Source organism: Rhinolophus ferrumequinum, chromosome 21 (assembly GCF_004115265.2).
Source record: "Rhinolophus ferrumequinum isolate MPI-CBG mRhiFer1 chromosome 21, mRhiFer1_v1.p, whole genome shotgun sequence".
NCBI lineage: Eukaryota > Metazoa > Chordata > Mammalia > Chiroptera > Rhinolophidae > Rhinolophus > Rhinolophus ferrumequinum.
This window is the reverse complement of record NC_046304.1, coordinates 3,714,793-3,736,496: the sequence shown is the minus strand read 5'-3', so window position 1 is coordinate 3,736,496 and position 21,704 is coordinate 3,714,793. Positions and strand designations below refer to the sequence as shown.

Here is a 21,704-nt window from a genome sequence, read left to right as displayed (position 1 = left end):
CCTGGCTAAAAACCCCTTCACAGACAGTGCTGTGTGAGCTGGCGCATTGTTGTGATGCAAGAGCCATGAATTGTTGGCGAAAAGTTCAGGTCATCTAACTTTTTCACGCAGCCTTTTCAGCGCTTCCAAATAGTAAACTTGGTTAACTGTTTGTCCAGTTGGTAAAATTCATAAGGAATAGTCCCTCTGATATCAAAAAAGGTGACCAACATCATTGCAACAAGTTCGCAAACTTAATTGTCAGTCCTTGTATGCAATAACTTGAATGAAAGGCAGGAACAATTTTTAATTAAAAAAACTCACAATCTTTCCATGTACACAAAATTCTAAACATGCAATTTAAATAATATACTGTTTGGGTAAACAAAACACATGGTGAAACTGTAAAGAAAAACAAGGAAAGACATGTATAAAATTCAGAATGGTGGTGACCTTGGAGGGAGGCAAGGGAGGGGTATGGAGGTGATGTAAACGAAAGGGGCTAATAGGAAATTTCAAAGGTAACAATAATTTTCTCTTCCTTAAATTGGAAGGTGGGGTATCCAGGTGGATCTCCATTGTGTTGATATTCTTTATACCTTACACATATCTTATTATTTTGTTTTTATCCATCCAACACTAAATAAAAATATTTTAAATGAATTAAAAAAGAGTAATAGACCTTAGCAATATGAATCAAGGTGGAGAGATTTTAAGAAAAACTTTATACTTGAATGAAAATTTTTCTTGTATAATCTGATGGCTGCTTTTCCTTGTATCTGGCATATGTGTAAACTCAAGTCCATGAGCTTCTGTGGTCACAGTCTCTGTTAACAATGAAGTTATGATGACTTTGTCTATGTTTACCATGCCTGGCCTTATTTCATTTCTTGGAGCCGAATTTCTAGGCCTGACAAATTAGGGAAGATAGAAATAAAGGTTTGGAAAAGAGTTTCTGTATAAATGGATGACTAAAACATTTACCAAACAGTTTTCTTTGGAAAAACAGAGCTAAGTAGGTACGAGTGCAAAAAAAAAAAAAAAAATTAATAATAGGATGAGAATTTCCAAAGTAATTTCTATCCTGTCATTGGTTTGTCTCAATAACATGAATATAAAAATAAACAACAAATTAATTTCACAAATTTAAGCTTTCATGATTAAGGGTACAATATAAATAGCATATTAATATACACATAGCCTTTTGTATGCATTTCTGGCATAAAGGAAAGAGCAATTTCAGAAGAGCACTAATTTGGGTACTTAAAACCTGTTTTAATTATTTAAATCTCTTGCACATAAACAAGACTGACATGTAATATCTTGGGCTTTAAATTAAACCCCTGTATGATATGACTTCATCTATTTGGTTTCAAATATAGGCTACACCCAAAGATCTGACAGGAGCTGAACTTATTCAAACTTTTACAATATCCTTTTATAATACTCATTAAGGTAGTTGTGATGTCTGTGAAAAAGCCATTATTCCTGAAGTAGCTAATTCTGTATAGTCATCTATCTACCTATTCATTAGTATTTACTAAATGAAATGCTAAGTATGTTGCACAACACAAGAGGTTGAGAATATCAATATGTAAGATGAAGTCCTTACTGTCTACTAAATTACAGCCTAAATGAGGGCAAAGGCATGTATACTATCCAAGAGTGAACTAAATATCCAAATGAGGGTAAGACATGAAAGGCAAAGAAAGGGGAGGTTGCTCTACCAGGGTAGTTAGATAAAACCTCATGGGAGGTTTGACCTCGAAGGAGAAGTGGTATTTAGGAGTATGAAAGGACAAAAGGAAGACAATTCAGGCCAGAACCTTGTAAGCAGTCAGAAATGCTTACATTATGTTGCAAAAGCAGAGAATAAAACAAGCTTTGATGGAGTGAAGGGCTGGGACATTCTGGCAGGTGAACTGGAGTGGACCCAAGTTGTGGAGAATCTAGAAGACTGGGCTAAGAAGTGTGGGCAACAGAGTCACGGGAGGTTTCTGAGAGGGTCTGCACAGTATGCACTCAGTGTTTCAGAAGACTGACTCAATGTGGAGGAGCAGGAAAGTGACTGGAGGGTGAGGAAGTAGTTGAAAGAGATTTGTGCGGCCTGGGTGACCAGGAGCATTAAAAAGGGAGGAGGTGGCAGAGGTGTGACAGCAAAGACAGGCCCTTGGTGACGAGGCCTGGCAGTCTCTGTGCTCTCCATGTCCACTTCATCCCTCACGTCGCCGCTGAAGTACTCTCTAAACACTGATTTTGAAATGTTTCTCCAATCCTTCTTACATGCCACTGTTTACCGTACCACTACCACTACTCAGAATAAAAGAAAAATACATTCCACAATCCTAATGGTTCCCTAAGCTTTATTTACCAAAATGAGTTCAAACCTTTCACCTTGGCAATGAAGACCATTTGCAATATGGCTCCAACCTGCCTTTTCAGCTGTGACATTCTAACCATCTATCTACCTCTCAGCCAACATTGACAGCCTACCATACGCATGTCAGGGGCCCTCACGAAGCCCACAGTCTAGTCTTACCAAAAGAAACCACCCACCGTTCCCTGAACATTGTACCAGGCCTCCTCACAATGAGACTTTCAGGCCGCCTGCAAAAATGCCACTTCCATATAGTTGATGGCATGATAAAAGCTATAAACAATGTCAGAGGGGTAGTAGACTGAGGGGGGTTATCACTTTGTGAGGGGTGTAAATGTCTAATTATGTTGTTTTGTACACCTGAAACTAAAAAAAAAGCTAACCAAAAAAAAAAAAAACCACCTAAAAAAAAAAAAAATGCCACTTCCTCTCTCCAGACTTCTTGATCCAACCAACAAGCACCCAAGGACTCTTCTTACACGTCTTTTTCTGCACCCCTTGATTTCACTGTGTACAGTACTTCTGTCCTCCTCTCGTGTTGAAGCCAGGTACTGTGTCTTAATTATTTTCATTCAGGAAATATCTGTAGAAGTAAATTGACTGTACGGGATAAAACAGAAGGAAGAATACAAGGTTATCAGTCCAGTGCTTTTCTGATTTCTCACTGTTGAAAACGTGATACCTGAGTTTGCTTTGTGGTTTCAGGCCCCCAGTGGAAGCGCTCAGCAGTCTAGTGTTCCCGAAGCCCAGAGAAGGTGGTCTGCTCAGTGACTCAAGCGAGGGACTCTTACGGAGATAAGGGTCTGGTTTCAGGTCCTCAGCCCTTCCCTTTAGAAGATCTGCGTGAACAACAACATAATCATCTATTCCTGGAGAAGAGAAATTTGACTGGTGATCACGCTTTTTCTCTCAAGTATAATACAATTCTCATTTCATTCTCTAGTACAAATAGACAATAGATACAGATATAGTTTGTGGATTAAAATGCAAATAGCGGCATGGTATTTTCTAGAAAGGATTCTCCAGGCAGGACTGACTACATAATTCAAAGGGACTAATTAGCCCCTTGTTCAAAACTTATTATGAATTTTAAGATGGCACCAGCAGAGCACTGAACCAGGCCCTTCTGAAGATCCCTGTGCCAAATGCCCAGGCTGCAAGCCCACAAAGCAGCCCAGTCCTCAAGTCAAGTACTCTGTTTTAATCGATGGGCACCTGAGAGAGGGCTGACAGGAAGATGCCTAATGTCACAGATGGCAGCAGGCAAAAAGATGGGACCTAAGAATGATAACTATTTTACAAGAGAAAAAGCCATTTCAATCATAGGCCCTGGCTCACTAAAAATAAGTAAAAATAATTCTTTCAAGGCTCCTCTCTGCCATATTAGTCATATTAGTCTGAGTCAAAACAGGTAATGAAACAGCCTGAATCCTCCAGAAGATATTTCTTAATGGACTACAAAAGTATCGACAGGCTGGTGACCAGGCTGAGCCCACAGTCACATCCTAGGATACCATAAATAGCCATGGGAGAAAACAATACTTTTACAGCTAATAGCCACCAATTATGGGTAGTAAAATTGAGAGAGAGGCTAATTAGCTTGGAAGAGCAGAGAAAAACAGTGTTTACATCACTAAAGAGAACAACAAAAACAGTGCATTAATCTCCTTCTGCAGCTTCTGATGATCTCAGTGTTGGCAAGGGGAGCCTGAAAGCAAGCAATTTTCACCGTGTAAACAGAATCATCTGGCAGACAGGTGCCTGGTGAGGCAAAGCTGGTGGTGTCGACAATGAACTATTTACTTCAGGGCAATAGCTATTGTGGTCTCAGCTCAGTATTTACCTTGTCAATTAAAAGAATGGTTTCTCTATACAAAAGGAATTTTTAAAGCTGGAGGAACAGAGAAGACACAAGTACTATGCCCCAAAGCTCACCTAGTAGACTTGAAAATGGTTACAATAATAAATTTTATGACAGATATTTTACCACAATTAAATAAAAAGCTCACCTAGATGCACAGCGCTACGCATATAATCAAGTTATTCCCCATTTTACACTATAGAGCACGTGTGGAGAACACAAATCAGGCAGGTTTTCAATACTGTTTTGACCTCCCCTGCATTTTTAGTAAAGATCACTAGAGAAGGACCTGCTCTAGGGACTCACTCAGCCCTTCTGTGTTTTCTCTTGTTCTCCTGACCTTAGACACCCACTGGTCTTTGGCCACCATCTCCTTCTTCCAGCAGGTCAGTACCATGACTTGGAGTCCTATGTAAACCTTTATTTATGAAGCTCCCAATCAGAGCAATCACCAGCTTCATGACCAAAAGTCCACAGGGTAGAAAGAATCAGGAAAAATCCTATCCTGGTCCCAGAGCTTTTTAAAATCGGTGTCGCTGTTGTAAATCATTTAGCCTCTTTAGGGTTTGAATCTCTCACATGTAAACTACAGGGAATAGGCCCATGTAATCTTTAAATTCTCAGTGTCAGTGTTTATATAAGTCTAAAATCCTTATTAATTCCATGAAAAAGATAACAAAATTTGGATTTTATTTATTTTGGAAAAAATAAGGGTGGTAAGGTAAAAAAATTTACAATCAGAGTGACACTTATCTCTTAGGAACTATTTTAAGAATAAACCTGACCACGTTTGACCATGATATAAAAGAAGATCAGTGTCAATTTCTTTTTATTCACACCATGTTATAGAAATTTTGTCTTATATTTAAAAACAAAGGACTTCTATCTATGCAATGTAGATTTTTGGCTTTCTCTCTTTCCTATAGGCACCAGTAAATAATCATTTGGTGTCCTTTTTATCTTTTTTGTTTCATTGTGACAGTGACCACACAGACACACACATAAAATGCCAAGTATATATTATGGACAACCTTAACATTCTAATGTCTCTTTGTTCTGGCACGTGAACTGTGGATAAGGTGATAACAGCCAAGACTTTTACAGCGCTCACCCCACCCCGGGCCATGTCCACTCAACCCTGGAAGCAATCCTGTGAGGTAGACACCATTATTTCTGGTTTAGAGATGAGGGAACCACAGTACAGAGAGGAAGAATAACTGGGTCAAAGCCAGACTGCAGGTGGCAGTGCCAAGATTCAAACCCAAGCACTTGCACTCTATGTCCCTCACTTAACCGCTCCTTCACATCAGCCGTCAGCATGGGAGGAGCAGCAGGAGTGAAGATGTGACACTCTGAAGACTGCATATTACAACCACCACTTCATCATCAAGATGTGAATTTTAAAAATATATGGTATAACAACAGGAAGAGGATTAGACTCAAAGACAAAGATATCTCAAAAGATACGTGTATTTTAGGAATTATAGAATCAACAGACCTTTGGAATCAGATAAGATTTTTATTTTCCTTATAATACTTTTAAAGATTTTAAGATATTCTCCTAAGATTCAGGAAAAAACAAACCAAAAAACCCCCGAAGTTTGACATTTCTGCCCAATACATGCACACTGAGAAGTGCAACTAGCAGGAGACAGTTAGAATCTAATGTTCATAAGACACATACATTTAGAGTCTGAAATCGTTTGGAATAAATGTTACTGATTATTTTTCTAAGCTCTGTTTTATGCAAAGATGCAAAGTTAACTCCACAAAAATGTAAGTCAAAGTACTTCATATTTAAGGTGATTTACCTGAGAGGGGAAGGTCTGGAAGATCCAAGCGCTGAGTTGCTCCTTTGCTGGCTGGCCGAACACTGGTGTAAGTTGAATGCCTCTAAAAAACCAAAGGGCACACCAGCACAGGTGAACTTGTGACATCAGGTCCAGCACAAACAAATATTCATGCATGTATGTACAACAGTTCTCAAGCTCCTTAGAATCAGCAGCAAGAGCTTTTACAGCCACTTATTTATTTGTATAGACAATAAATGTAATTGGCACGATCCTCAAAAGGAACAGAAAGGATATATAGTGAAAAGAAAGTCAGCCTTTCACTCCCATCACCCAGTGCTTCTCCAGGGGGGTGGTCATTATTAATCAGCTTTATGAATATCTTCCTGCAATACTCTATGTATCTTCAAGAATATGTGTAAAAATATTGTTTTTTAATGGCCAACAGGTAAATGAAAAGATACTCAACATTACTAATCATCAGGAAAATGTAAATCAAAACTACAATGAGATATTACCTCACATCTGTTAGGATGGTCATTATACAAAAACAACAACAAAAAACCCTCAGAAAATAACAAGGGTTGGGGAGGATGTAGAAAAATTGGAACCCTTGTACACTGATAGTGGGTATGCAAAATGGTGCAGCCACTACGGAGAAAAGTAGGGAGGTTCCTCAAAAAATTAAAAATAGAACTATTGTATGAACCAGCAATCCCACTCCTGGGTATTTACCCGAAAGAACTGAAAACAGGATCTTGAAGAGATACCTGCATGGCCATGATCATGCCAGCATTATTCACAAGAGCCAAGAGATGGAAACAATCTGACTATCCATCAACAGATGCGTGGATAAAGAAAATGTGGCATTTACACACAATGAAATACTTTCAATCTTAAGAAAGAAGGCAATCCTGTCACATGCTACATGAATGAACCTTTAGAACATTATTTGTAAAAGCAGTTTCATTGTATTGTTTGTGTAACTTTAATCCAAAACAACCTAAATGCCCATCAATAAAGGACTAGTTAAATAAATCATTACACATGATGTGGTTTAAAATGAATTATTTCTCCAAATACTGACATTTAAAGATGTCTCTGATATATTCCTTCATTCATTCAACAAATATTTATTGAGTTTCTACTACATGACTGTGCCAGTCACTGCTCTAGACAACAGATGTCACAGCAAGCAAAACAGATAACAATCTTTGTCCTCAACATTCCAATGAAAAAGTGAAACGAAGTGTCTGAATAATATGTAGTGTGATCCAACTTATAAAATTTTCTCTCCCTCCTTACACACACACACACACACACACACACACACACACACACACATTTTTAAGCTACAGAAAAAAATCTAGAAGGTTACACAATAAGCCATAGACAGTGGTTATTTCTGGGGCTAGGAAGCAAGGGAGATTTTTAACTTTTTCCCTTTTAAGCTGAAACTTTTGGGAAAAGATACTTTTAAAATCAACACAAGAGTAAAAAACTGACAATGATCTGAAAGTCAACCATCAGTAGAATGGATACACTGTGGTATATTTATGCAAAGAAACTGCTGCAACAACATGAATGAATGAATCTCATAGACATAACATTGAGCAAAATAATCTAGTCACAAAAGATACTATATGATCCTACTTATATGAAGTCCAAGATCACACAAAACTAACCTACGGTAATAGAGTCAGAATAATGGCTACTTCTAAGGAGTTATAGACTGGGTGGTGGCATGAGAGGGCCTTTTGAGGTGATGGAAATGCTATCTTGATTTTGGCTGCACAGGTGTATGCATATGGAAACATTCAAGCGACATATTTAAGAAACGTGTATTTTACTGTACATGAATTACAGCCAGTGGTGTGCTGCTGCCAGCTGGTGTGTACCTGTTCATAAATAAGGGCCAATTGTTAAATCTTCAGGAATTTTGAAAGCTAGTTGTTAAATACAGCCATTATTAAAATTAAACTTATTAAAAGCAAAAGTAATAAATACTCAAAACTCATTGCTTCCTAATTATTTTACTATAGTTTACTATTGAGGTTATTTATATCTACTGTCTCTGCACTGTAGAAATACTATATAATGCACATCTCAACTCCATGTTCACTGATGTCATGGAGATAACTTGAAATAGGCAATGGTGAGAATATTTATACCACAGAAATTGGTAAACAGTACAAATCAGGGTCCCCCCCCCACCAAAGAACCAGTTGTTAAACATTTACAGCAAACTAGTATTTATAGCTCAATAAAAATAAGTGAAAATGAAGCATGACCGGTTTGTTTTATTAAATAAATTTGATGATTATCATAAAATAAATAATTGTTTTATTAGGTTTTACATATAAGGTAGTGGAAGATACCTTCAAGGGCACAAATGTAAAGTTAAAATATCCCAAACAATATACACAGCTACAAAGGACACCAGAAAATTACACTTATTAATAATAACATCAACCTTAGCTCAGGAGAATATGCTGAATATTATTAATAACATCAAAGCCTAGTCTGAGAAAATGCCACGAAGTTTGGTCCAAAACCTCCAGAAGGTGGTGAAGGTGACAGGTTGCATCCAGTGAACTCTAAGAATTTACAAGTTATAAACATTCTCTCTCTCTGGGGGCATTTTTTAAAAACACAATTCTTGGAGGAAAACATCTAATTCAATGCGCATTTGTAGTAAAAATTGCAATCTTCATTTAACTGAAAACTTTGGAAGTGTCATCTTACGGGAAACAAAGTTATTAACAAAATTGTATGAAGTTTACAATGTCTCTCCTATATCTTTACAAGGCATCAAAAAGTGTAATTTTTAATGAAGGTTAAACTATTATTATTTTAGGCCTTATTAAAAATAGTGTTCGACGTGACTCAAAAAATAAACCAATTGGTTTTCACTTCCCTTTGTGCTTTTGTAGAAGACATTGTTATAATATGGTGACACTGACCACCACCCACACACGCAAGGCTCTTCCAATACCTGCATTGGAGAAACTGCCACAGCGGGGGCAGTCCTTACTGGTATTCCACTCAGAGGACTTCTGGGGGCCTTATGGACAGAAACATTTTGTCCAGCTCCACCTGCCAAGAAAAGAGATGGGAACATTTATATGTTGTTCAGTTCAAAATGGTAAATAATAGTTCCTGATTTGTTATTTTTTTTTTAGACGACTTAAAAAAGTATCCTGTGATGCTTATAAAGTGTAATATTTACTGTTTCCTCCTTTTCTTTTCAGTACTAGAGTTGAATTGGGGAACGAGGGGAGGAATCAACTAAATGGGGTTGATCTTAGATGCAGGACACACCAAGAACAACAAAATGTGCAACAAGCCACCAACAGCAATAAGAAACAGAAAAATTTTTTTTCTTTTTTCCCCTCCTATACTGTACTTTACATCCTGCAACTATATATTTAACTATAGTTGACATTCAATATTATTCTACTTCAGCTTCAGGTGTACAGTGCAGTGGTCAGGCATCTACACAGTCTATGAAGTGATCCCCTTATAAGTCCAGTACTCGTCTGGCACGCTATATGATCTTGACAACATTATTGATTATATCCCCCAAACTGTATTTCATATCCCCATGCTATACTGTGACTACCAGTTTGTACTTTCTAATCCCTTTACCCATCTCCCTCCCATCTAGCAACCATCAATTTTTTTTCCCTCCTGTATCTCTGAGTCTATTTGTGTTTTGTTTGCTCATTTATTCTGAGGAACAGGAAAATTCTTACACAAACCATTATTGTTAATTCATTTGCCATCTTCATAGACTGAATGTAGTCAGTAGGCTTTCATATCTTTCAATGTTTGTAGTCTAATCTTAATCTAAGTTTGCTGAAAACTAGTTTAGCAGAGAAAACCAGGTACATCCTAAGGTTAGCTATTACTACAAGACTGTACAACAAGCATATTTGTTGTAGTCAAGGGAAGAAATACACTGTTATTTTTAATAGATGCACATTCATTTTCTTCTATTTACTATAGTTATGTGCATAGAGTAGAGGTATGAGTTTTTCTCATATATGTAGATAACAGTGAATAAAGGTGACTTGTGAGTCAACCGGCCATTTCCAGAAAAAGGTGGGGCTGTACCAAGATCAAGAATGACAGACCAGCACAAGTAGTCACACACAAGACAAGATCAGGTTGAGACAAGTGTATCCACATGTTGCAAGATGAGGAGACCAGAGGTACCAACAAGAGAGGTGAATGCGGACTCAACTCCTCATTTCCTGGAAGATGAAGCCTCTGACTGATCCTGCTAATTCTCGTAGGACAGTAAGAAGGCAGAGAGTAGGGACCTGAATTTAACGGGCACAGAGGCAGAAAAGGATGGTGACAAAGCAGAAATTGGAGGCAAAGAAGAGATGGACAGAAAGAGGAGATTGTATAATATGTGAACCAGACTCCCCCTCATCATCTCACTGAAGCTTCCAGCTAGGTAGCAAGTCTCTGTGTGCAGTGGCTACATGTGGGGTGATCTAGAAAGAACCCTTGTGGCTGCATCAATTTGAGGCCAGTGTGCAGCAGGGACAGCCCTGATATTTGGGGCTATGGTTTGAATTTGAGCTTTGTTTATGAAATAAAACGCTTAAATACCTGGACATCCCAAGTCAAATGACTTGATAAGGGACTTAACGGTGGCTGCAGACTCGGAAGGTGTTGGCGACGTTCTGTTCACATAGACCCCATGCCACCGACCAGGAGCATCGACCTCGGGGGATGCGGGCTCTTCATGCACAGGTCTGCACAGTAAAGAGCAAATCAAATTGAAAAGGTGGAGGATGTTTCATGGGGTAAAAGATGGACAGAAACAGAACCAGTGTGGAGAAATCAATCTAGAAGGAGAATCCCAAATTTAAAATTCTGTTTTCTGTATCAGCTTTGCATCTTTGGGAAATAATGTAGGTGCTGCTCTCAGTGTTTATCAGAGATGCTTTCTTGGGAATGGCCAGAAGTAGTATTTTGATATGTAGTGACATTAGCTCTAAATAAAAAGGATGTGAGCCTACTCTGCAAACTGTAAAAAACAAAAAATAACCACAAATGTTATTTATCATAATATTTAATTTACTGTCCATGGTGAATACAATGGATTGTCTTGTCAGTAGGTATTCCAACCCCTATCTGGCTTGCAGTGGTTGGAAAGATGACAGCTCAGGACTCCCCTGCAACTAGAATTTCGGATGTGATTCAGGTTCCACCCATCAGAGAAGACGTGGGCGGGACCTGGGGCGGGGCAGGGATGCGGGGCACAGGTTATTCACTATGTTGAGACACACTGTAGTAGAGGCTAGATGCTCTTAACAACTGTTCTACTTGGGCAGGCCGCTCCCTGGTGTTAAGGCTCCAGCTCACATGGCAGAGGCTGCAGCTCCCCGGGTAGCCCAGTCCTGTGTTGTAACTTTGGGAGTCGTTCCTGGAAGCTCAGCCTAGATCTGTTTCTTTAGCCCTCCCAACAATCCTGCAAGCCACTTAATACCTTTCCACTTAAACCAACCAGACCACGATCTATTACGTACAACAGAATCCCAACGCGTACTGTTTGCCCTCCAACGGTGAGCATGGTAATAGTATTCTAGAATAAGTAACACGGCAACTCTGCATGAGGCAAAGCTTCTACTCTCACCCAAACTTCCCTGCCAAGTTCTTACTGTGGTTTCTAAATTCGAGCAGACTCACTAGAGTCTTTTAAAGACAGATCATCTGATTCAATCCTGCATGGCTTCCTCATCCAGGGGACTGTACAGCATGTCATTTAATCTCCCTGTGAATGAGCCACGACAAGATCCCCCAATCTTCTGATATTTTAAGCCACTGCTCTTTTTATTGTATCAAATTGCAACAGCTGTTTTCCAAGAAGATGACTAATTTATGAGAATGGCTCAAACAGAATATTTCTGGCAGTATATTTTAATAAGGTCAGTGGAAGTTTAAAATATTTATTTACTGATCTTTTTGAAATTAATCTAGCTACTCATAAGCTTCTGTGGTTGAATTTACTTGTCCTTCATTCTCAAAGCTTTCTTCTGCAGATCTGTAATCAATGTGAATAGAATAAATTTAAGTGAAACAGAACTTACAACACTTAAATCACATAGATCTACACTCTTGTCTCCACAGCCCTTCTTTTGAGTGAAAAAAAAATATCAGTAAACTGATGACTTCTTTGGAAGACAATATTTAGGCATTCAGGAACTGATAGGAGGATGGGTTTAAAAAGTTTTCTGTTTTGTTCTTTTTAATGGGCTTGGTTTTTGTATGTTCCCCATTGTGTTACATAGTATAAAATCAGGAAGTGTATATACAGAAAAAGAATAAAGTCAGGTTATGTACAAGCAGAAAAAATATCTATTTCTGTCCCAGCCATTTTCAGGAAGGTCAGAAACAAATAAGGCAGGCCACCTTCTTACCAGTCCATTTAAATAACTTGTTACCAAAGAGACTTGTAGAAACTTAGGGCACCCCTCAAAGGAAGATCATTTAAAAAAATTGTCATTTCGTTCCTTGATAATTTAATAAGAATAAAATGGAGACTCTTACATTCTACTGAGGTATTCCCTTCAATTATCTAAGTTTCTCTGTGATTCAGAACATCAAATGATAAATAGGAAGACTCCATAAGAAAATTGCAAGGCTGCAGAACCAATTCCCAGTCCTGCTGCTTTCAGATAGCCAAAGACAACGTTTCAAATGATCCATCTGCTTGGCTACAACAATACAAAAGAGTCAGTATGAGAAAACGCTGCAAGTTGTTTAAGATTAGAGAAGTTACTGGACTAAATACTCACCATGTTATATAGCAGTGGTGTGTGTGTGTGTGTGTGTGTGTGTGTACACAAAACAAACCCTGAATTGAACCACCATAGCAAACAGTTAAGAGTGCTATTGGCTTTATTAGTCATAATAACTTTAACCATAAACAGGCTTGAAATTCCGTATACCTCTAAAAAAAAAATGCTTATGATATTTCTTGTTAAAATTTATTTAACATATATTTAAGAAAAATACTAATATTAATTTCATTGCTCTTATTTTTGTGCAATAATATGCCCTTAGAAAGTGGCCACCCATGCCTGAGAATGACAGACAATGGTAGTGAACTGACAAATGCACAAACATAGGGCAGAATTCCCAGGGAGCATGTCATCTACTTACTGACTGCTGGTCTACCTTACATATCTTTCATTATAATTTAAACATATTATGCACATGTCTGTAATTTTTAAAAATGTTATCTAACCTAAATCATTGCTTTCCTCGTTCAGTTATAGAACAGGGTCTGCAAATGTTGATTTTCTACAGCACTTACTTCATCAGACAGGACACAACTTTGCACTGTTGTGTATTTTGATCTAAGAACTTGTGAGCTCTTGTAGGTAATTCTTTTTAAAGTACTCACAGGTTAACTACATTTAGAAAACGTCACATTATGCCACTGCTACCTTCACAATTGGCAGATTAATGTTTGTAAAGCAGACCAGTCATGTCAATCACATGCTCTACAAGTTCTTTCCTGAACAATTGAATGAAGCCTGAAGTACTCCAGGCCTTTCCGGGTACTACACACACTTACGGCATATGACTCCCTCCACCATCCAGCTTTCAGACTGTACAAGACACCTGAAGGTCTGTTTTTTTATGTCCCGCCTCTGTGCCTTTGTTCATTCTATGCCCTTACCTGAAATGTAATTTTCTCAAAATATTTCTTATTGTCATGCGTGAAACAAATCTAAAAGGACTTTGTAGCTCTAGAATGAGGCAGAAATTAGTAAGTATTCTATCTCTCAGATGTCAAACACTGTCTTCTGAGTTTCACTTTTGAATTTCAATATAAGCATACATACGACAAAAAAAGACAAACAGGGTAAAACGGTGATTTGAACATAAGCATCTTAATCTCCAAATTTCAACAGTAAGAAATAAAGAAACATCACAAAGATCCTGCATCAGTACTGGAAACTATAGAAAGATATTATCTACTTGCCTTAGACTTTGAAGAATTTCTGCTACAAAAAGAATAAAAGGGGGCGGGGACAGAAAGACAGTACTACGGGTTTATCCCCAATTCCTTTTCAAAGAAAATGAAACTATGGGAAAACCCCGTCAGTATCACCTATACTGGCAGGCGGGCTGGAGGGGCACAGGATGCCCGGAGAGCGTGCAGAGCGTTTTTCCTGCAAAGCATCAGTGACATTAACATATGGCTGTCCAAGGAGGCCTGGCCAGGGGTGGTTTATCCCAGGCACAAAGGACAGTAGCAAAAAGGGGCAGATCAGGAAAAGCTACAGCACACACCTAAAACAAGACAATGGGCCAAGCAAAACTAGACCTGGAAAGCTGCCCTCCTTTCCCCTCCCCCCCCGCCCCCAGTCCAGTTTCACCAAACAGAGAAGAAATTGGACATAGGTGAATTTCCCCCACTAGTGTCTCTGACAGGTAACATAAATTTCCCTTAAAGAGCAAGCCTTCCTTTTAGTTTAAGATCCAAGAATATATTTAAAAGTAGTCAGGCAAAGTGGGGATAGGTCTAAGCAGAGTCTACAGACACTGATCTTGGGCAAATATCAGGCCCTGACACACATTATCTGTTTAAGCAAAATAAGTGATGGGCTAAAACATGCCCTGACCTATTACTATATTTCATAACATAAAATGAATAGAATAATTGCCCTCAGGGGAGAAGACACTTGTAAATTTAAGACAGGAAACAGACTTGGACACTTGATAACAATCTGCCTTGAGACCACAGTAAAATTCAAAAAAAATATATAATTTATGAAAGGTGACACCTTAAAATGAAAGGATGAAATTGAAAAATGGTATCAATAATCTAATTCCATTAAAATATTTTAAAGCAGGACCACCTCAAGAGAAAAAGAAATGAAGACATATTGGAAAAGTCTCTCTGCGTATAGACAAAATGAACAATGTAAAGGTGGAATTTCAAGTCAGTGCGCAAGGGATGGTTTTGGTAATAAATGGTGCTGGCATGGATATCACATGGAAGAAAGACCCATACTTCACACCAGACTAAATAAAGGAGGATCAACTGTGACAGAGAGAGGAAAACAGATGAATACAACGGAATAGCCTATTTATACAAGATTAGGGTTGAGGAAAAAAACAAAAACAAAACACCCAGAAGCAGTAAAGAAAAATGCTAACAGTTGTATTACATAACAGTAAAAAATTTCCATGACAAAGATGATAAAGCCAAAACACCCAAAATATACTGTGATAAATACACATCCCAAATAAAATACTATATATTTATAAACTGATAAGAGAAAAACAATCAGCTCAAGTGCTAAACTGGCAAGTCTCAGAAGAGAAAATGTTAATGGTTAACATATAATAAAAATATGCTCAAGGAAATGCAAATTGAAATATTAATGAGATAGCATTTTTTGCTTACCCTATTGGCAAAAATTAAGATTAATACTATCTGCAGCTACGAAGGCTGTGTATAGACAGGCACTGTCATTAAGAGTAAAATGTCCCGGGGCGGCCAGATGGCTCAGTTGGTTAGAGCGCGAGCTCTGAACAGGGTTGCCAGTTCGATTCCCACATGGGCCAGTGAGCTTTGCCCTCCACAACTAGATTGAAGATAATGAGCTGCCGCTGAGCTTCCAGAGGGGATGGCTCATTTGGTTAGAGCGCAAGCTCTTAACAACAAAGTTGCTGGTTCAATTCCCGCGTGGGATAGTGGGCTGCACCCCCTGCAACTAAAGATTGAAAACGGTGCCTGGACTTGGAGGTGAGCTGCACCCTCTACAACCAGATTGAAGGACAAATGACTTGAAGCTGATGAGCCTTGGAGAAACACACTGTTTTCCAATATTCCCCAATAAAGTTGAAAAAAAAAAAAGTAAAATGTCCCAAGTCTTAGTTAAGTCATCTGGCAATATGTATTAAAATTAAAAGCGTGCATATTCTCTAATGCAGCAATCATTGCGAACATTGATTACCTTACAGTGTGGTCCTAGAGGGGAAGAAAGATTAATATTTTTAATATTTTTCTTTATACATTTCCATTTTGTTTCCAATAGACCTAAATATTATTTCATAATTATGAAGAAATCTAACACATTAAATCACCAAATGATCTACTTATTTTTAAATTTCAATAAGACAAATCTAGACTTCAAATTCCATGTGATATATTTTCTGATACTTTAAATTTCCTTTAAGAATTAATTTATGCATAATTAGTAATTTTGCTATTTGCCCTCTTGTTCTAATAATAATGTAAAAAAATGACATTCATATTGAAAATCAACTTCCTATCTATAACTTGTAAGTCCAGCTTGCTTCTACCTCAAATTCTAGTTATTTGACATGACCTTAAAGTTCTAAAACTATATATACTAGAAAATTGAGAACAAATGACACAAAGGCCCTGCAGAAACGTGGCCAGTGATTAAAAAAAAAAAAAAATCAGGCAACAGACTCTTCTAAATAATATTTATTTAGCACTTCATAAACACTTACATATAAAAATATCCAACAGTCCCCAGAGTAAAGACAGATCAAAATATGGGTGCAAATACAGCTGTGAAGTTTAAATTGAGGTTGCACTTTCTTATTGTTTATATTAGAAAACTCTCAGCAAATGAATTTCATATCATTCTAATAATTCTCAATATGAAGTAAAAACGTCCGGTATATAAATTTCTATCCTAGTAGGACAGTTCCAGCAAGTGCCTAAACTACTTTTACAGAGAAGACATCAACCTCTCTTTCTAATGCCAAGCCAAATTTTTCTAGTGATTCAGTGCCCTCCAGGGTGACACCCCACAATGTCCTCCTGAGTTAAAGAGCATTCCTGTTCCTAACTTTCCTTGGATCGGACAGTAACTCTTGTCTTATCCTTCGGATACCGCAGCTGCCAACGACCTGACGCTGTCTGGACTATACAGTCACATGTGAGCTGCAGGAGGATTTGCTGAACTGGATACAGATCTTCACAAACGTATGTAATTCCAAAAGTTTAAAATCACACTTTGAACTTTATGCTTCTGGATTTAAAGTCTTTAAGTTTCCAGGGTAAGTTTAATTCATGAGGCTTTGGTTGTAGTTGTTGTTCATTAGTTTCCAGTTAGATTCCAATTAGCATTATCACTGCTAATAAACTTACCTGGTTTAACTACATCCTTTATCAACCAAATACCTACTTATGTTGAGCCCAACAGAAATTTTTAGAAATCAACCCAACTCAGTGGGTGGCTTGTTTCAGATGAGGAAATGAAGTTAGATCCCGGCTTGAACATGCTCAATCAAGCCTTGATATAAAGGAAAAAGAACTTTCTAAATTCTTCAGAATGAGACGTCACACAGATAACTTCCTATTTTGCCTTCAACAGTGTTAATTCCAAGATTATCAGATACTGTATTCAAAAGGAAGCATGAAAATAAACTCCAAAAAGTAACACAAAAGCATGGGTTGCATTCACCAGCACTCTGAGTTTGCTATGCCACCGCTCTCTCTGAACATTCTAGTTGCATGTCAAAATTTTTTTCAGAAGACTTGTACTTTGCTTTTTTTCAGAACAATTTATTTCATTTTATGCTCCAAATAAAAGACTGCTGAATCTTCTGAGAAAACGAAAAAGAGGGAAGAATCATCTGTGTGCAATGAGTTGATTCCAAAATGTAGAAAAAAGGCAAAGAGACTTGATTGCAATGACTGTGTGTGAAACAGTGGATTTTATTATAAGGAGACAATTTGGCTCTTTATAAAGAGGTAATTTCTCCTCTACGTTATTCCCCCTTTCATATAGAAATGGCTGTAGTTTCCCATCATGGCAAGGGCTGAGCTGTCTTTCTTCCATCAAATGCTCTGCTAGCTGACAGAGACCATGGAGCTGTGAAAATAGAAATGGGAGGGGAAAAGCTGGTAAAGGAGTTACTTAATGCAGTGATCATAATGATCTTAGTCTACAAACATAAGAATTAACAGCTGACACTGTCCCACAGGGAAAAGCTAATACCCAGAATAGGACCAACATGTTTGAAATCCTATTGTTCTAATTTTCTTGGATGTCAAATGTCTTCAGAGAAAAAAAATGCCAAAGGCTTCAAAAGGCCACTACCAGGCTCCTCCACCAGTCCTTCACCACCAGACAACCGGGTGGGTGAAATGGAGATATCCAAGAGGAAAATAATCAGGCTCTCTGTAATTTATAGAGTAGCTCGTGCTTCCCTCTACTGTCCTATAGTCAAAGCCAAAAAAAAAAAAAAAAAAAAGATTTCTTTTATTATTACGGCATAAAAATCCTCGAGGCCTAAGGGAAGCTCCTGTCCACACTTTTCAAAGCCAATCTGTAAAGATGGGGCTTGGGGAGCAGGGAAGGAAACAGAGCTCCTTAGAATTACAGGCTATGTATCTAATGCCATAAGGGCAAATTTAAGCTATGAAAAAATAAGTAATATGAAAGTGAAAGAATTAAGTTTGTTGGGATGCCAGAGGACCAGTTTTTACATCAAGGGCCAAATAAAATGCATGGGCCCCCGACAGTCATGGTGCTAATGTGAGGTCTGCTCAGAAACTGCTTAGGAATCCCCATGGGAACTGGACCCCTTCCACCAGGGCCAGGGATGCTGTATCAAAACACCCACAGAGAGAGACCCGGAAAAGACAACTTAGTGACTCAAGAGTCTGTACCTCCAGCTTCTACACTTTCCCTTGCAGTGACTGCCCCAGAATCTCAGTGAGCAGCGGTGATGCATTACAGCTCTAAGAACAACACAGAGGGTGGCACAGGCACATGATTGACATCAGGGCAGAACACATTTGTGCACACACAGAGTTAAAAGCCAATTCCAGAGAGTCTGGCAGTGAGATGCAGCCATGCCACTTACTTCAGAGGTGACAACGCGAGAACCAGTGGTACAAGCTAAACACAGTTTGAATCTTAGACATTCTGTCTTAGAAGCTGATACAGTTAATTAAGCACAGATGTTTATAGAGTTTTTAACGATCTCTTTTTTGAGATGTTTTCCATGGGTGCTTATTGGTGTCACATCATAAACACAGTAAAAATCGAGTAAGTCACCCTGAAACTAATGGTCTTTACTGTTTCTGAGTAAGAAGAAAAGCACATAGGTCTTTCCCTACTACTGTTTTGAGAAGCCTGTGTCATATACTGCTCATCAACAGTGATTTTCTTTAGAAAGGCTGTGTGTGGCCCATCAAATCACCAAGTCGAGCTGCATGTGTGTTCTCTGCGTCTGCCAGGCCCAATGAGTTAACTTTCAGGAAAAAGATCTGATGTTTTAATTTCTATGGATGTTTTCATTTCTATGGATGTTTTCATTTCAATGTCTTTCCCTTAAATGGTTCAAAATTAGAAGAAGCCAGAGTTGAAAAAATTTATTCATTATCCTTTCATTCATTAATTTGTACATGTCCAGTAAAACATATCACTTTCAGGTCCATAAAAACTACATTGGCTTTTTCAAATTTCTGAAGAGAAAGATGAGGTCCACAGCCCAGCTAAAATATGGAAATGCTATCGTGTCAAGGAGGTTCTAAGGATTGCATTGGAAAGACAGTACTGCTGGCACGTGAGCTCCTGACTCTGCCATCAGAGAAAGGCCAGCTGACCAGCTAGTCTCAGAGAATAGCAGAGTTTACAGGGGCCTTAAAACCCAACTTTCATCTCCTCATTTAAGAGAGGAAGGAGCTAGGTCTAGAAAGGAAACCTTACCAGTAGGTGGCAAAAGTGAGACTACAGCCTCATTTTCCCATATATATTAAAATCAGTTTTCAGATTCCAAAATAAAAATATCTTTGAAAACAAAATAGGACTGATGATCGCTAATAAGCTAACTTTTTAAATTATCTAAAATACTAAGTTAAATAATGTTCCACTTCATTTCAGTTATTGAGTTCTTGGTAACGAATGCTAGCTTCATTTGCCCTCTTACTAGCCTAACTATATTCCTTCAAATGCCCACGTATGCAAAATGAGAATCTGAATCAGTTACTCCCGTGTAACAATCAAGGTGCTTTTCAGATGCTCTTACCTTCTCTCGGTTGTACTTGGAGGACCTCATCAAAGATTTTTCTGCAAGTTCTTTGGCTGTGCCTGAACCAAGAATGACTTTTGAGTTCTCATTATATGACTGTCAAAGTCAAATTGAGTTTCAGTCAAGAACCCATTCAGCCAAGATGGAAACACTACGTCGCTTCAGGACCTTTGAGGGTATGAGCTGGTTTCAGGTCTTGATCATGAGGTAAGTTCAGGAAGTGGCTGAGCCATCAGCTAGTAATTACTTTCAAATAGTCAACTCTTTAGAAGGGGCAGTTTGCCCTAGAAGTGCAGAATCAGACAAGAAACCAGTCCCGGCAGTTGTCTGAAGTCCTGCCCAGTGCAATGATAGGCAAGAAACACACTGAAGCCTACAGGGTTTCAGTGACATGCCATGTTCTGGATTGGTGTCAGGTCTAGAATTTGAAACGTTTTGTGACAAGGGATTAAACTGCTGGATTTGGGAGGTAGGTTTGCAAATCACTGCAAAATCAAAAGAGAAACACATTGTGTTAAAAAAAAAAAAAAGACCCTAAATTTAAAGATGTAGGATAGAGCATATGGAGTCCTAAATTGTCAAGATGCATGCAAAGATTTCCTACGATATCAGGGTTCAAGTTGTATAATTGGGCCTGTATCTTAGAATCTATGTAAGAAATGCAGCGTCTCATACAATAACTTGTTCAGTGCCACCACATAAACTCAAGACTTGCTTTTACCATTTATCTTTAAAGTAACATATAAACAAAGCAACACAGGTTATGATTTGTGTCTTCCAAAGACACACAATATAAAAGCAAGACAAATGGACAAATGAAAGCAGATACAAAAGCAAACAAGAATGGCCTCACAATCATTTTACTAGGGAACACGATCAAATCTAGTTTTCTTATTCTCCTTCTTCCTTAACTTAAAATTCACATGTTTTGTTGGGCAGGGGGCATAGGTGTGACTATAAAATAATGACCTTGATTTTTAGGAGTGAATTGTGGAATCAGCTCCACGTCTTATCTTACTTAGGCTGTTTTACATAAAAATCACAAACAAAAAAATGAGGGATTGATTGAAATTTGGTAAGAGAATCAAAACAATTCTGAGAAGAAATCTACTCTTTCCAATGTCATGAAATTCATGATAACACGAAAGACCCAAAGGCTCAGAATCTAGCCAGTGAACAAGCTTCCTGCGCCTGGAAAACACGTAAAAAGGGCAAACTGGACAAATCAGCATTCAGAACCTCCTAAGTCTGATTTCAAAATACTACATTTTGTATTTGAGAGACACCTGGAAATTCAAGATAATTTCCTAATACTCAAGAATCTCAAAGTTAAGGATATTTATTCCTGATTGGGATTCAACACAGCATTACTTAAAGCCTACAACACTATTTATAATCTTGTTTGTAAACCATTTGAGTTTTAAATAATAATTGACTTTGAAGTCACTTTGGGAATACCTCCCTCCGAAACTCTGCTGTTGAGAAAGCTTCCTGGGGCCACACCTTGTTTGCTTTCCCTCCCTCAAGAACAGAAAGGAAAGTCACATATCAGCCAGATGTAGGTTTTCCACGCTCATCCTTTTTAACAAAGTGGGTTATTTGAAGGGTTTCCTGAGGTAGCCTACAGGTGTTTCCAGTA

General features: G+C 38.1%; 1 protein-coding gene across 6 annotated transcripts in view; it reads right to left on the bottom strand.

Annotated features, from left to right (window-relative positions):
- The window catches only part of SPECC1 (sperm antigen with calponin homology and coiled-coil domains 1), a 245,841-nt gene that overhangs the window by 52,105 nt on the left and 172,032 nt on the right, over positions 1-21,704 (bottom strand). For 4 of the 6 annotated variants that reach the window (XM_033090270.1, XM_033090269.1, XM_033090272.1 and 1 more), the window contains 4 exons: positions 10,631-10,776; positions 9,003-9,103; positions 6,029-6,110; positions 3,039-3,195 (listed from right to left, as the gene is read on the bottom strand). In XM_033090270.1, the coding sequence (XP_032946161.1) occupies positions 3,039-3,195; positions 6,029-6,110; positions 9,003-9,103; positions 10,631-10,776 (486 nt within the window). Of the gene's footprint in view, positions 1-3,038; positions 3,196-6,028; positions 6,111-9,002; positions 9,104-10,630; positions 10,777-16,484; positions 17,899-20,062; positions 20,551-21,704 lie in introns of those variants that run through there. The other 2 variants (XR_004421300.1, XM_033090274.1) reach the window with 2 other exon arrangements.